Genomic DNA, 13,076 nt, shown 5'->3' with positions numbered 1-13,076 from the left:
ACACACTGAGAAAAACACATCCCTCCTTCTCTCACAGGGAATGCATAAGAAATATTTCATGTCTTGAAGATGCCAGAAAAAAATCAGACTATTAATTTTATAGGCTTCTGTACATCACAGGGAATAAACTGCAAAGACAGTTAAACAAAACATCTTGTTGCAATAGGGCTGGTTCAACACTGCAGAGATGGCTTTGCCTCCTCACAGATGGATTCAGTCATTTCCCATCATCACCTACTACTGCCAAATACAAAAGGAGCTTCCTAATGGCACTGCATAGCAGCAGACAGCACATGACAATACCACCTGCCAGTCAATTTACATGATGATGGTTTTTAATGGCACCTAATGTTGTTTGTTATGGAGGCTGAATACTCAGCAGTAGGATTTCTAAACATCTTGACATACTTTAGGAGGAAGCTGTCCCTTTTAATAGCCCAAGCAGGGGAAGCCAGTGTATGTTGTTCAACTGGTTAGCCCTGAAGCCAAGGACACCACAATCTGTTACCCTAGGCTCATGCCCTCCTGGGAATTATTCATCCCATCTGAAGCTTTTGCCATGGAAATCTTTTCATCCAGCCAGTACAACTGAGTGAACTGATGCATTCTCACTCAGCTATAGCTGCTTATCAAGAGATTAATTTTTTGCTACTGAAATATACTTGCTGAAGGTTTTAGAAGCACAGCCCTGCCTTGTTCTTGTTGAAATTAACATAAGCAAGAGGAATAATCGAGTCCCTGGTTCTCTTTGTACTCTCTCAACAGTTTTGATGGCAGTGAGAATATATACTGACAAATCTCAGACCTCAGGCAGTATGATCAGTGTGATCTGCTATGGGACCAAATACCCTTTTTTCTTCCAGTGGCATGTAACCTGCCCCAAGAAAGTCACAAAAAAATTGCATTTAGTTTCCTTATTCAGATGAAGGTATTTGCTATAGCCTCAATGTCCAAATATTTCAGCTCCACACTCAGATGCAGATGTAATTGAAATCTAAGATTCAAACAATGTGAGGAGTTAGTTGTCTTTGTTTTCTCCCGATAAGGATCATCAGTAAAGTTCTGAAGAACTCAGTTCAGCAATCAGATTTGCTAATTGCCTTCAACAAGTTTTCCCTGATGTCTCAGGTCTGGAGATTAGAACCTACAACCTGCTGTAAGCATCACACAACAGAGGACAAGGCAGTCTCCTACTCACACCTCCATCTTTGAACAGTCAGAAAACACTGAGAGCAACGCAGTTCAATCTCACATGCTGTCTCTCTATTCCACTGGGTCCTTGTGGTTCCCTTGGATACCTGTAATCATCTCTGCTGTTCTCTTCAAATTTACCAGCCAACAACGTTTTTTTTAATACAGATACTTGGGTCGGAGACTTGCAAGGATCAAGTTTTACATTAATTTCAAAATAAAATTCCAGGACTAGCCTTTTTTTTTTTTTTTTTTTTTTTGGGGGGGGGGGGGAAATGTCTGAACTAACAATTCAAGAATTTTATTTTTCTATGAGACTGTTACAATTTTATGTCATCTGCAGTTTAACTGTACCTCCCTGTACAGAACACTACACCCTGTCAGCCCAGAAAGACAGTAAACTACATTAATGCAGCAACAGCATATTGGTATTGCTGCCTTTACCTAAGTAAATGATACTTTATGAAGTTACACTGATTGTCCAACTGGTTACTAATAAGTCAATAACTAACCTTTTCTATCGCAGCCTTCTGTATTAACTGCCATAGTATATGTGCATATACATATATATATACACACACACACACACACAAAAACTTGAGTTTTCATTAATTAGTTTTTTATACAATTTCAGGAAAATGATATTGTTCTGATAACCAACACCCCTCTTCAAATTAGTTCTTTCTGTGTGGAATCCTTCCCTGAAATCCATTGTATTTAGAGATCCTCTCATGGCAACATCTACTGGAAAGACAGTAATATTCCCTCTGATACTAGAAAAATCGAATCTAGATCAGAGGCCCACAAACAAAATGAAGTGAAGCACTCTGCTAAGACCAAGAAGGTTTAGTTCCAAGTGGTAGTTCCAAGTGGTTTCAAACGCCCTGATAAAGGTGCTTCTCTAAGACCTATGAAGTGCTGTACAGCAGTATAAAATTCTAGACAAAAAAAACCTGCCACAACAAGGAGAGAGAAAAAAAAAATACTTTACCAGAAACAGCCATAGTGTCACTGATCCATGCAATTGAAAATATCCAATCCTTATGTCCATCCTGAAAGAAAAAAAGACATTGTTTTCTGTGCCATTATACCCTAGAGCAGTCTCAAAGCAGACAAGGAGCCTAAGTAAGGAGCTTAGGACAAGGAGATCCCTGGAAGTGTTCAAGGCCAGGCTGGATGAGGCTTTGAGCAACCTGGTCTAGTGGAAGGTGTCCCTGCTGATGGCAGGGGGGTTGGAACTGGATGAGCTTTAAGGTCCCTTCCAACCCAAACCATTCTATGATTCTAAGTATTCTTTGCTTTGATTTTTAGTACAAACTCAGAAGGACAGACCTACATTAAAAACATACAGGTAAGATTCTGGTATCAAGCTGGAGCAGTTTAAGTACCTAACAGTAATTTTAACTTTTTTTAAATTTTGAAATGTATAATTAACAGAGAGCAATTAGGTGATGGAAAAACAGGACTCTGACCAAGGACAAATTGATCTCAATTCTAAGGACTTTTCCATTTTGGAAGCAGCATTCTTTACCTCTGTAAAGTAGCTACATACTTTTATTTCCTCATATGCCTATTATAAGAAGTAATCAAAACATTAAGGTTACAATATACAATGCACAGATTAATTTTTCAAGACTATTAGTTCAAGGATATTTCTTTAGCAAGTGAGAAACCTATAGGGGAAAAAAAAGACCGTTAAGTTCTGTCTGAAAAGCTGCAGAGTCACAGCAGCATGCAAATGAATAGCAAGTCATACCAATCTCCAGAGCTGAGTGTTTCTGCAGCTGGTTATCTGCTACTGCAGAAACCCTGACCTGACTTCTGCTGCTGCAGTTAACGCCTCTGTGAGGTACTGAATCAAAAATGAGAAATGGGAGAGAAGTGCTTACAGGACACCACTATACCCATTTCAGCCTTCTTTCTTTTTAAGACTGGCTGTTTTAAAAAAGCCTCATGGTGTTTCAGAAATATAAGCAGTTAGCAGACTCTATCAAACTGCCATAAACCACTGGGTTAGAACTAATCCTAAAAACCAAGTTCCACCTCTGGAATAACACATACATAGGATGCACCGAAGAAGGGGAAAATTTGAGCTGCTTGTATCATCTTTTCAATTTCTCAAAAAAGATTTATCACCAAAACTAGTTTCAGAGATCATCACCAAATTAGACCTTAACATTTAGGATTTTGTTACATTTTCAGTGCTTGAAAGTAATCTGAAGTAGACTTGAATGAGGGTGAGGAGTAAGAAATTTGACTCAGAACCCTGAGAATCATCTCACATGTTTATGTACTCATTCATATTTAAGACATCTTGTCAAAAAAGACAACTTAATTGGGAATGTTTTCAAGCTTTCTGAAATTCACTCTCTAGTACAAGACTCCCAAATCTTAACCTTGCTCTGACATTATGCGCTTCAAAGTAGTAATTCTTGTAAGTGACAGAATAAACCTTCCCTGAATACTCCCACTTACATCTCCCACACAGACAGGATCGAGCGTAGGCAGACGATAAACTGCAAGACTGTTGGGGTTGTCTCCACCTGTGGCCAGAAGGGTCCTGGAGGGGTTGAGCTCAATGGCATGAATGCCACATCCCTGCTGGTTCACCATGCCAGGTTCACGATCTTTCAGAATGGGAATCTTGGTAATCTGACCAGTCTGGACATCTACTACAAATAACTGGGGATTGGGGGGAAAAAAACAGGAGATGTAAGTCATCATTGAACAGATAAGAAAAACAAGGTAGTCAAATATCCTCCTTATTTTGAAATGACATTATTTTCAAGTTGAAATCCACAAATACTGCAAGTATGGCTGAAAAATGCATAAATTCCTTCTTAAAACAAGTAAACTACTTTAATTACAGTGGGTTTTATTTCAATCATCCAATTTGGTTTTTGCTGCACTGGAAGAGAGAGGAGACAAATTTGTCATGGGAGGTTTCCCATTTAACAAAACCCTTGAATCTAAAACTCTTTTCCCTGCTCGATACTGTGACATATCAGTATTGTTTTTCAGTTTCCCTGTACCACAGTGAGACAGACACTCACCTCAAAACAGCCAGTAAGCCCCAGGGGACTTAGCACAAGTCTCCTGCCTTCCAGATATACTTACAGTGACATTTTGGCTTTGGCAAACTGACATATAATTGGAGTTTATTTTCTGGTGATACACACAGAATAGTAACTAAAATTAGTACTGCCAGTGCAAGCATCCAAAAAAGATATCTAGCTACGTACCTCATCCTGCAAAAAGACTAGAGGTTGGAGCTCTATGTCACTGTCCCCTTGGCAGAAAATTCAGTTATAAAGCCTTACAACTCTTCAAACAGACATTGTAACCAGAGTTATGTCAGTTCAAACACACACAACCACAGGGTTACACAGTGTAAACCAGAACAAAGGTTTACATCCCCTGCCAAAGTGCACCTTCATTTAGGAGGCTCTTGTACCAGATCATTCCTCAGACACTGCTCAGGGGGCAGCTGCACTAACATTCAAATAGGTATAAGAGGGGACAAAGCCCTGTGAGAGAACACGAGTGAGACACAAGGAAATGAAGGATCTAAAGATGACTTGGCACTAAGGAAAGTGATGTAGAATCACAGCCCAGTATTATAATTAAATTCCACCCCACCCCCCCCAGCCCACCCCTTAACTTTGTTCCTTCTATAGCCAAAGAAGGTTGTCTCAAGGCCTCTGGAAGGGAACTGAAGATGGAGAAGACAACAACAAAAAAGAAAACTCAATGCAACTCCAGAAATACACACCTCAAGGAAATTGTTCTGAACTCCTCTCTCAGACATTTCTAGAAGGACATAAGAGAAGTCTAGAGGTTCTCAGAGAGAAGTTATACACACAAGTTGCTTTTGGTGAGCTCTCAGACTGTAGATCTGCCCTTTAATAAATGTAAAAAAACCCACCAAGAAAATTTAGCAGCATATCTATTATTCTTGATGTACTGAACTAGCAGAATATTAACGTCAAATCAAAACCTGATAAAGTATGGTATGTTGAACTCGTTCTGCAGAGGAAGCTGAAATCCATTCACTGCCATTAGAATTATGCATCACCTTCAGCCCACAACTGATCTTCCTCTGTAGGCAGCAGACTTGCACAAAGAGAGGACTGTTCCCCCAGGGACTGAGTTTTCATGTTTAGTTCTTTATTTTGCATGTAGGTGTGGGGTCAGGCAACAGCAGCTGAGTAGGAGGGAGGCACTCCTCACTTCTCCCATGCCTTACAATGCAGTTCCCTGCCCCAGAGAGCTGGTGAAAACATGATGCACACAGCCCCTCTGCCTTAACGACCTCCCTGAAAATTAACACCTGCACTGCAGGATCAAGAGCAGTAATCCCCTCTCCTCTCATCCTCTCTCGTCCTTCGCCGGTGAGTGCGTGTCCTCTTTTCCTCCTCAGTACCTCCTTCCAGCAGAAACACTCAATTCCCTCCGCTATCTTCCTTCAACTACTGAAAAAAACCACACCAAATCAGCAGTTAAAGAACCTGAGATTAAGGGTTGCAGGTGTCCTCTGCAGGTCCTCAAGTTGACACTAGAAGTGCTAATTAGGAAAAGACATCCAGACTGAGGAAAATCCTGCTTCAATTCCAAGAGATTCACACTTTGAAGAACATCTCAACAGGTATGAGGACTGAAATTAAAACCCCTTCACATTCTCCAGTCAGACACCACTGTCATATATCAGTGTTTGATACAAGATTAATAAAAACTTACTCTAATGCAAAATTCCTTTAGCTAAACTCTAAATTGGGCTGAAAAGGTAAAGAACTTGGAAACACACCACACTGAAGTATCAGACCCTCACACTTCTGCCCTAGATCTTTAACCTCAACATAATTTTCATATAACAAGTTTCCAAATTAAGATGTTTTCAGAAGCAGCAACAGGACATATTTCTTGCAGTGCTTTCACCTGCTTGTACCCCACTCTAATCCATTGTCAGCCCTTGAATTGCTTTGTCATTTCCTCACTTTTCTCCTCCAGTTATTACCATAACCAGAACAGCAGCTGCTCTTAGGGCAAGAAACTTCACACAGTTAAAGGACTGGCTCTGTAGATTCAGCTGTAAAGTTCTAAGCAGTAATTTCTCCTCTTGCTTGGTGAGGAACATGGCACACTGGGTAGTTTAAAAACAACCACCACCCTCCTAAAATAAAATAAGCAAGGACTGTGCTTATTATGGTTGGACTCTTGCATCACCTGGGGCACAACAGGAAGCCAGAAGCTCACACTTGCAAGCTGCACCACCAATTGCCAAGAAAACTTCCTTGTAAATCCAGCAAACAGAAGGCAGGAGAAGCCAAACAGTTGTTAAGACACTTCTAAAGCCAAAAAGGGAGTAATGTTACAAAGCAGGACAGGCACTCAGCTAAGAAAGCAGAAAACTTGAATACCGTTTTAATTAAAGTTTTTATTAAAAACTCTACAGTAAATAAAGTAGAAAATACCCGACTGCTTTTAGACAAGTGTAGCCAAAACCACAGCACACAATGACATAAATCCAAAGGAAAAAAAAACAAAACACAAATTGGCCTATTTCTTCCAAGCAAACTGGTACCTTCACTACTCGAAATAAGTACATCTGCAAGTAACTCCAAAGAAGCCTGAACCCTAAGAGTCTTGACAGAGTCCTGATAGCTGAACTACACATTATTTTTTCTCTTTATCTTAAGCAGGAATAAGAACTTATTTTCCCACTACTCATTATATAGAAATTTTAAAAGTCCCAAAAACTCTTCCTGGACACAGTAAACTTCCAAACCCCAAACAGTGAACTGTGTATATTTGTCCCTTGATTTTAAACTTTGCACATAATTCAGTTCTTCCTGATAGTAAAACATATGCATGACAGCCATTAGCGTGCCAAATAACTTGACATCCAGGATTTGCCAAACCAGGATTGCTTTGGCCATCTGACAGAAGTCCAAGGAGCACAGGTCATCTGTGAGAAATGGAGCAGACTCAGCTATCGTGTTGACTGCTGAACAACCTTGTTCTAACAAAGCAACAGGCTGGATGACATGACAGAGAAATACATCTTGCCTCTTTTTTTCTTTTTTTTTTTTTTTTTTTAAAAAAAAATCAGATGTACAGCTTGCAACAGTGCTATCACTAGAAGATCAAGGCAGACAGGCACGGCTAGATACTACAGTTGTCATAGCCATGAAGCTTCATGATCTGGCCCTACTTTTCACACCCCATGAGATTATTAGCTGTATGCTTATTTTTCTTTCGGTTGGCAGAAGTGGCAAGAAGTCATTTTGGCAAATGGTTCCCATACAATTCCTGTGTGGCTGTCCTCTTCTCAAACTGCTTACCACCAAGTTAATCAAGAAACTGGTCCACTTCATTGACTAAAGAACTACATTAATCAACTTGCCAAAAGTAATGACTATGGTAGGGAATTGATTATCTGAGGACCAGAGTCTGAACTGTTAAATTCTCCTATACACAACACTGAGAGCAGAATGGCCAGCCAGCTCTTCCATCAAGTCTACTTCCATTTTTTGACCTGCCTTCTGAAGACAACAGTTTAGGAAAAAATACAAACCAAACCAAACAATAAAAAACAACAAAGCTACCAATTCATTAATATAATGTTTAAGGCCAGGCTGGATGAGGCTTTGAGCAACCTGGTCTAGTGGAAGGTGTCCCTGCTGATGGCAGGGGGGTTGGAACTGGATGATCTTTGAGGTCCCTTCCAACCCAAACCATTCTATGAAACACCGCTCCCATTCACCTTTAACTGGAAGCATTGACTTTATACAGCAAGATTAAAAAACAGGTCTATGAAATGCCATTTCAAGGTAGCATGTAGACTCTGTTGTGTCCTCCACTGCTGCCCCTGCACATAGGCAGCAGTCCTATTTTTCAGCTGATTGTACAAATCAGTCAGAACAAAACCAAAGCGTGCCACCATGAGCTACATCAGGTTGTTATTACACAAGCAGGATGGACGTAAGGTTTCCAAGGCACAAAGAACATGCTTACAAGACAGCTTATCCTTCATGCAAGAAGCATTCATGATATGCTTTGCACTCTAGCTCTTCATATACAGCTCTCAGAAATCACAGGCACATTCTTGTCATTCATACTAACATTTGAAAGAAACCCAAGATAAACACACTGCCTTGCTAAAAATAGAGTCACTGAGAGAGAATCCATCACAATGAAGCTTCACAATTGGCTTAAGCCAACGTTTGAGAACCCACATGCCTCTTCCTCACCCACCCAGTCTCACCACCCTTGTGACAGCCAACTAGTGCTCAGGCAGCTGCAAGATCAGCTGGATCATATCTCTGCCTTTGGTGAAAACCAACCCTGCGAGAAAACCCACCTGAACACAAAGCAGCAAGCTGATCCCCAGCCATGCACACCAGTACCAGCAAGGACGAGCAGGTGGGAACATCCCACTCTGCAGCAGAACAACTCCAGACCAGCTGAAGCTGGTCACAAAAATCTCACCCTCAGCCAAGCTAGAAAACGACATAACTGTTGTGCTTCAGGTTTGGTTTTTGCTAGCAAAACAACAAAAGCCAGCCAGTGCTTACAGAGTCATTACACCAACAATGCTGCTGGCCACACCGAGCAGCACTGCTTGATCTCCCCAGTTCTCAGCCTTGCCTTTTATTCAGATTGCAAACATAAAGATCTTTATTTTCTATGTTCATAAAACGCTTGCCATAAGCTTCTGTTCCATGGCAATACAGATTTACTAACATATGCCAAGCCCTAAAGAAACATGGGAGCCTGGAAAGACTAAGCTATCAAACTGGTATGTCTCCTCTCCAGTGGAGACCACAACACAGAATCAAAGAGCAGCATGGGCTGGGAGGGACTTTTAAAGGTTATCTAGTCCAGCTCCCTAGCAAGAAGCAGGGACATCTTCAACCAGATCAGGTTGCTCAGAGCCCTGTCCAATCTGATCCTGAATGTTTCCAGGGATGGGGCTTCTACCACCTCTCTGGGCAACCTGTGACAGTGTCTCACCACCTTCAAGGTAAAAAAAAAAGTCTTCCTTGTGTCTAGTGTGAATCTCCCCTCTTTTAGGTTAAAACCATTGCCCTTTGATCTATCCCTACAGGCTCTATTAAAAAGTCTGTCCCCACCTTTCTCATAGGCTCCCTTTAAGTATTGAAAAGCTGCAATAAGGTCTCCCCGGAGCCTTCTCTTCTCCAGGCTGAACAGCCCCAACTCTCTCAGCCTGTCCTCATAGGAGAGGTGCTCCAGCCCTCGGATCATTTTTGTGGCCCTCCTCAAGAACCTCTCCAGCAGGTCCATATCTTTCCTCTTCTGAGGACCCCAGAGCTGGACACAGCACTCCAGGTGGGTTCTCACCAGAACAGAGTAGAGGGGGAGAATCCCCTCCCTCAACCTGTTGGCCACACTTCTTTTGAGGCAGCCTAGGACAGACTTGACCTTCTGGGCTGCAAGGACACATTGGCAGCTCATGTCCAGCTTTTCATCCACCAGTACCCCAAGTCCTTCTCTGCAGGGCTGCTCCCAATCCCTTCATGCCCCAGCTTGTATTGATACCGGGGGGTTGCCCCAACCCACGTGCAGGACCTTGTGCTTGGCCTTGTTCAACCTCATGAGGTTCACACAGACCCACTTCTCGAGCTTGTCCATGTCCCTCTGGATGGCATCCCATCCCTCAGGTACATCAACCACATCACTCAGCTTGATGTCATCAGCAGACTTGCTGAGGGTGCACTTGATCCCACTGTCCATGTCACTGATTAAGATATTAAACAGCACTGGTCCCAGAATGGGCCCCTGAGGTAACAACTTGTCACTGATCTCCATCTAGACATTGAGCTGTTGACCACCATCCTCTGGATGTGACCATCCACATCCACTGAGCAGTTCTTACATCATAACCATACCTCTCCGATTTAGACAGAAGGATGTTGTAGTGAAAGGCCTGCAGTGAAGTCCAGAGAGATGACATTTGTAGCTCCTCCTTTGTCCACTGATGCAGTCACTCCATCACAGAAGGCCACTAGGTTGCTCAGGCAGGACTTGCCCTTGGTGAAGCCATGCTGGCTGTCTCAAATCACCTCCCTGTCCTCCATGTGCCTTAGCACAGCTTCTAGAGGGTTCTGTTCCATGATGTTCCCAGGCACAGAGGTGAGGCTGACAGGCTGGTAGTTCCCAGGATCCTCTTTTCTACCCTTTTTAAATATGGGTGCAATGTTTCCCTTTTTCCAGTCACCAGAGACTTCACCTGACTGCCATGACTTTGCCAGTGTCATGGAGAGCAGCTTGGTAAGTACATCAGGTGTGCACTAACATGCACTAATCCTACCACAAAACCTACTCACAGGTTGTGCGGTACAGGCAACGCAAGTGGGTAATGGCCTTGCACGTCCTCCTTGAAAGGGTCCAAAGCAAAACAATCCAGAATATAAAGAAACCACCCGAAAAGCGAGCAGCAGTAAAAGCAAACAGCAAGTTGATTGACTCTGAACTCACATTTCCAGAGACAAGACCATGCAATCAGGCACTCCACCTTGCTATGAAACTCTGAAGCACTACTAGCTAATGGGCACACACTTTTGATGTCCTTGCATTTGTTAACTGACAAAATCACATTTATCACTTTTTATCTGTGTCTTGACTTCTGTGTTCAATTTGAGGAGGCTGGCAGACAGTTAGCAGATGTCAACAGATGGCAAAGGATGGAGAAGTGAGAGACTTCGCCTGCTAAAGGGCATCTTTACCACCCACACCATACCTGGCACAGAAACTACCAGACTCTGAAGACAGACATGGGTATCACATGCAATTGACAGAAAACCAAATCCTCTCGAGAGTAGAGATTGCTCAGAGATCTGGTTTAGTAGTGGACAGGCACAGTTGGACTTAATGACCTCAAAGGTCTTTTCCAACCAAACGATTCTATAGTTCTAAGAAACAATACCTGTCTATTTAATCACAAACCACTTAAAATAAAAAGGTGAATTGAGGTTTCAGTTACAGGCATCAGAGGTTTATTTACTCTGAGTTTTGGTCACTGTTCAATGGACTTTGAGCAGAGTTACAAACTGCGGGAGCATGACTTCTCATTCCCTCCCTGGGATCAGAAACAAGCAGTCTTGATTCTTCATTACGAGTGCAAAAGCAGAAGATACCTTAGCTTGCCAAGCAAGTGGAAATAATTTTCCCCACAGTGTCCATATTCACAGATGGAAGAGTAACTGTGCATTATATTCTCACCACTACAACCCCAGGACTACAAAACTAGGTTACAACTGTATGAGATGCACAGAGCAGACTGGGGATCTCTTGAACAACTGTAAAGTCTCCAAGGAGAAACAAGCACTGGTGATTTCTAGGAGGGCAACCAAGGCCACAAAGAGAGCAAAGGTATCTGCTAGCATTCAGAGAGCAACTCATTCGTGCCTTGGAAAAGCCACCTGAGAAACCACAAGAGAGCATTCAGTAAGGAAGTTTTTAAACACAAATATACCTATCAGGACTGCTTGGGAGGGAAAAAAAGAAGTAAACAAAAATATTATATTTCAGTTAATTATATTATCAAGCAACTGGAAAGTAATAAGCTTCTTGTATTTAGGAAACGATTTACAGCTGGTTTTCAGCCTTAAGTTCACAATTAGCAAAAGAATTACATCCTGAACACATACACAGAACTAAAGGAACAAAAGAAACTGCAAAAGTGTTATTGGAACTTCTTTTTAGAAGCTGCTTTATTCTTCATCAGTTCCTGAAAATTCAGCAAGCTCATGTCCAGTGTTTTCATTTGCCAGGAGCTCGTCTGCTACATTAGTCTCAAAGTTTCTCTCAGAAGCCTGAACAGAAGACACTGATTACAGACAGCACCTTCTGAGACTTCTCAGCATCAGCCTTTGGCAATTTCGATGCTGTGGTGACACACCCTAAACCTTTGCCCCTCTCAGAGGTTTGCCTGCTCTTTTATTTGAATTTGAAAAACATTAAGAAGCCCATTGCATACAAGATCCAGGAGATTCTTGCAAACATGAATCCTGCCTCAAAAAAGCCCAGGTGATTGTGTTCAAATTTTTAGACACTTGAACGCTGGTATAAGTTCCATAATTCTAAATCTATCCAAAAAAGCATGTACCTTCGAGAAACTCAAATATCTGATCCACAGTTGGCCAACTGTGAGCACCAGGATCCAGCAGAGAACAATAAAGTTATTTCATATACACAACTGTACTCAGGGATATTTTTAAGGATAACAACTTACCCCAAATAATTAAACAAAGTATAAACCTCATTAAAAATGAGCAATCGACAGAGAGCTCCATATTCTCTTCAGTGGTTGTAGTGACTAGTACTGTCAAGTAACCTTACTCCTCTGACGGGAGTGTATTTTTGTTTTGTTATTAAAAATAGTGAATCCTCTGGCACAGTATAACCAAGGGCAATTTATAAATGAAATGCTAAAAGCTCTTAGTGCCACATTCAAGCCTTGGTTAAAATAACTTCTACGGTCTGTGTCTTTCTGTTGCATTAACTTTAATTAAGTGCAACACCAACACAGCAAACCCCATTGAAGTCAACCAAGTTGTTGTAGATTTACTCCCAACTTAGATGCCACAAGTTCAGCGTATGAGAATGGGCAAAGGAACTCTCCTTTATTAGGTCGCTGACTCAGGAGATGAGAGAGAAAATCTTGTAATTAGAGTGTAGAGTTTTAACGCTCTACTTGTTCAAATGCGAACACAAAGCAACCAAGCTAAAGCCACTACAGTATTCATAATTCATACACCATCTTCCACAATGCTGAAGTGACTCCTTTTATAGTCTTTGTATTTTGCTTAATAAAAGATGAAGTCCATCTGTAATGTTAAGTCTAGCTGTGGAAGCACACCCTT

General features: G+C 41.7%; 1 protein-coding gene across 1 annotated transcript in view; it reads right to left on the bottom strand.

Annotated features, from left to right (window-relative positions):
* Nucleotides 1–13,076, bottom strand: part of DCAF12 (DDB1 and CUL4 associated factor 12) — a gene marked incomplete at its 5' end in the record, with an annotated part of 23,736 nt that overhangs the window by 8,966 nt on the left and 1,694 nt on the right. Inside the window, 2 exons of the mRNA XM_029083643.1 lie at nucleotides 2,183–2,243; nucleotides 3,667–3,873. Of these exons, the coding sequence (XP_028939476.1) occupies nucleotides 2,183–2,243; nucleotides 3,667–3,873 (268 nt within the window). The remainder of the gene's footprint in view (nucleotides 1–2,182; nucleotides 2,244–3,666; nucleotides 3,874–13,076) is intronic.

Source organism: Antrostomus carolinensis, unplaced genomic scaffold, assembly GCF_000700745.2.
Source record: "Antrostomus carolinensis isolate BGI_N321 unplaced genomic scaffold, ASM70074v2 scaffold5992, whole genome shotgun sequence".
Taxonomy (NCBI): domain Eukaryota; kingdom Metazoa; phylum Chordata; class Aves; order Caprimulgiformes; family Caprimulgidae; genus Antrostomus; species Antrostomus carolinensis.
This window is presented reverse-complemented; position numbering and strand designations above follow the sequence as displayed.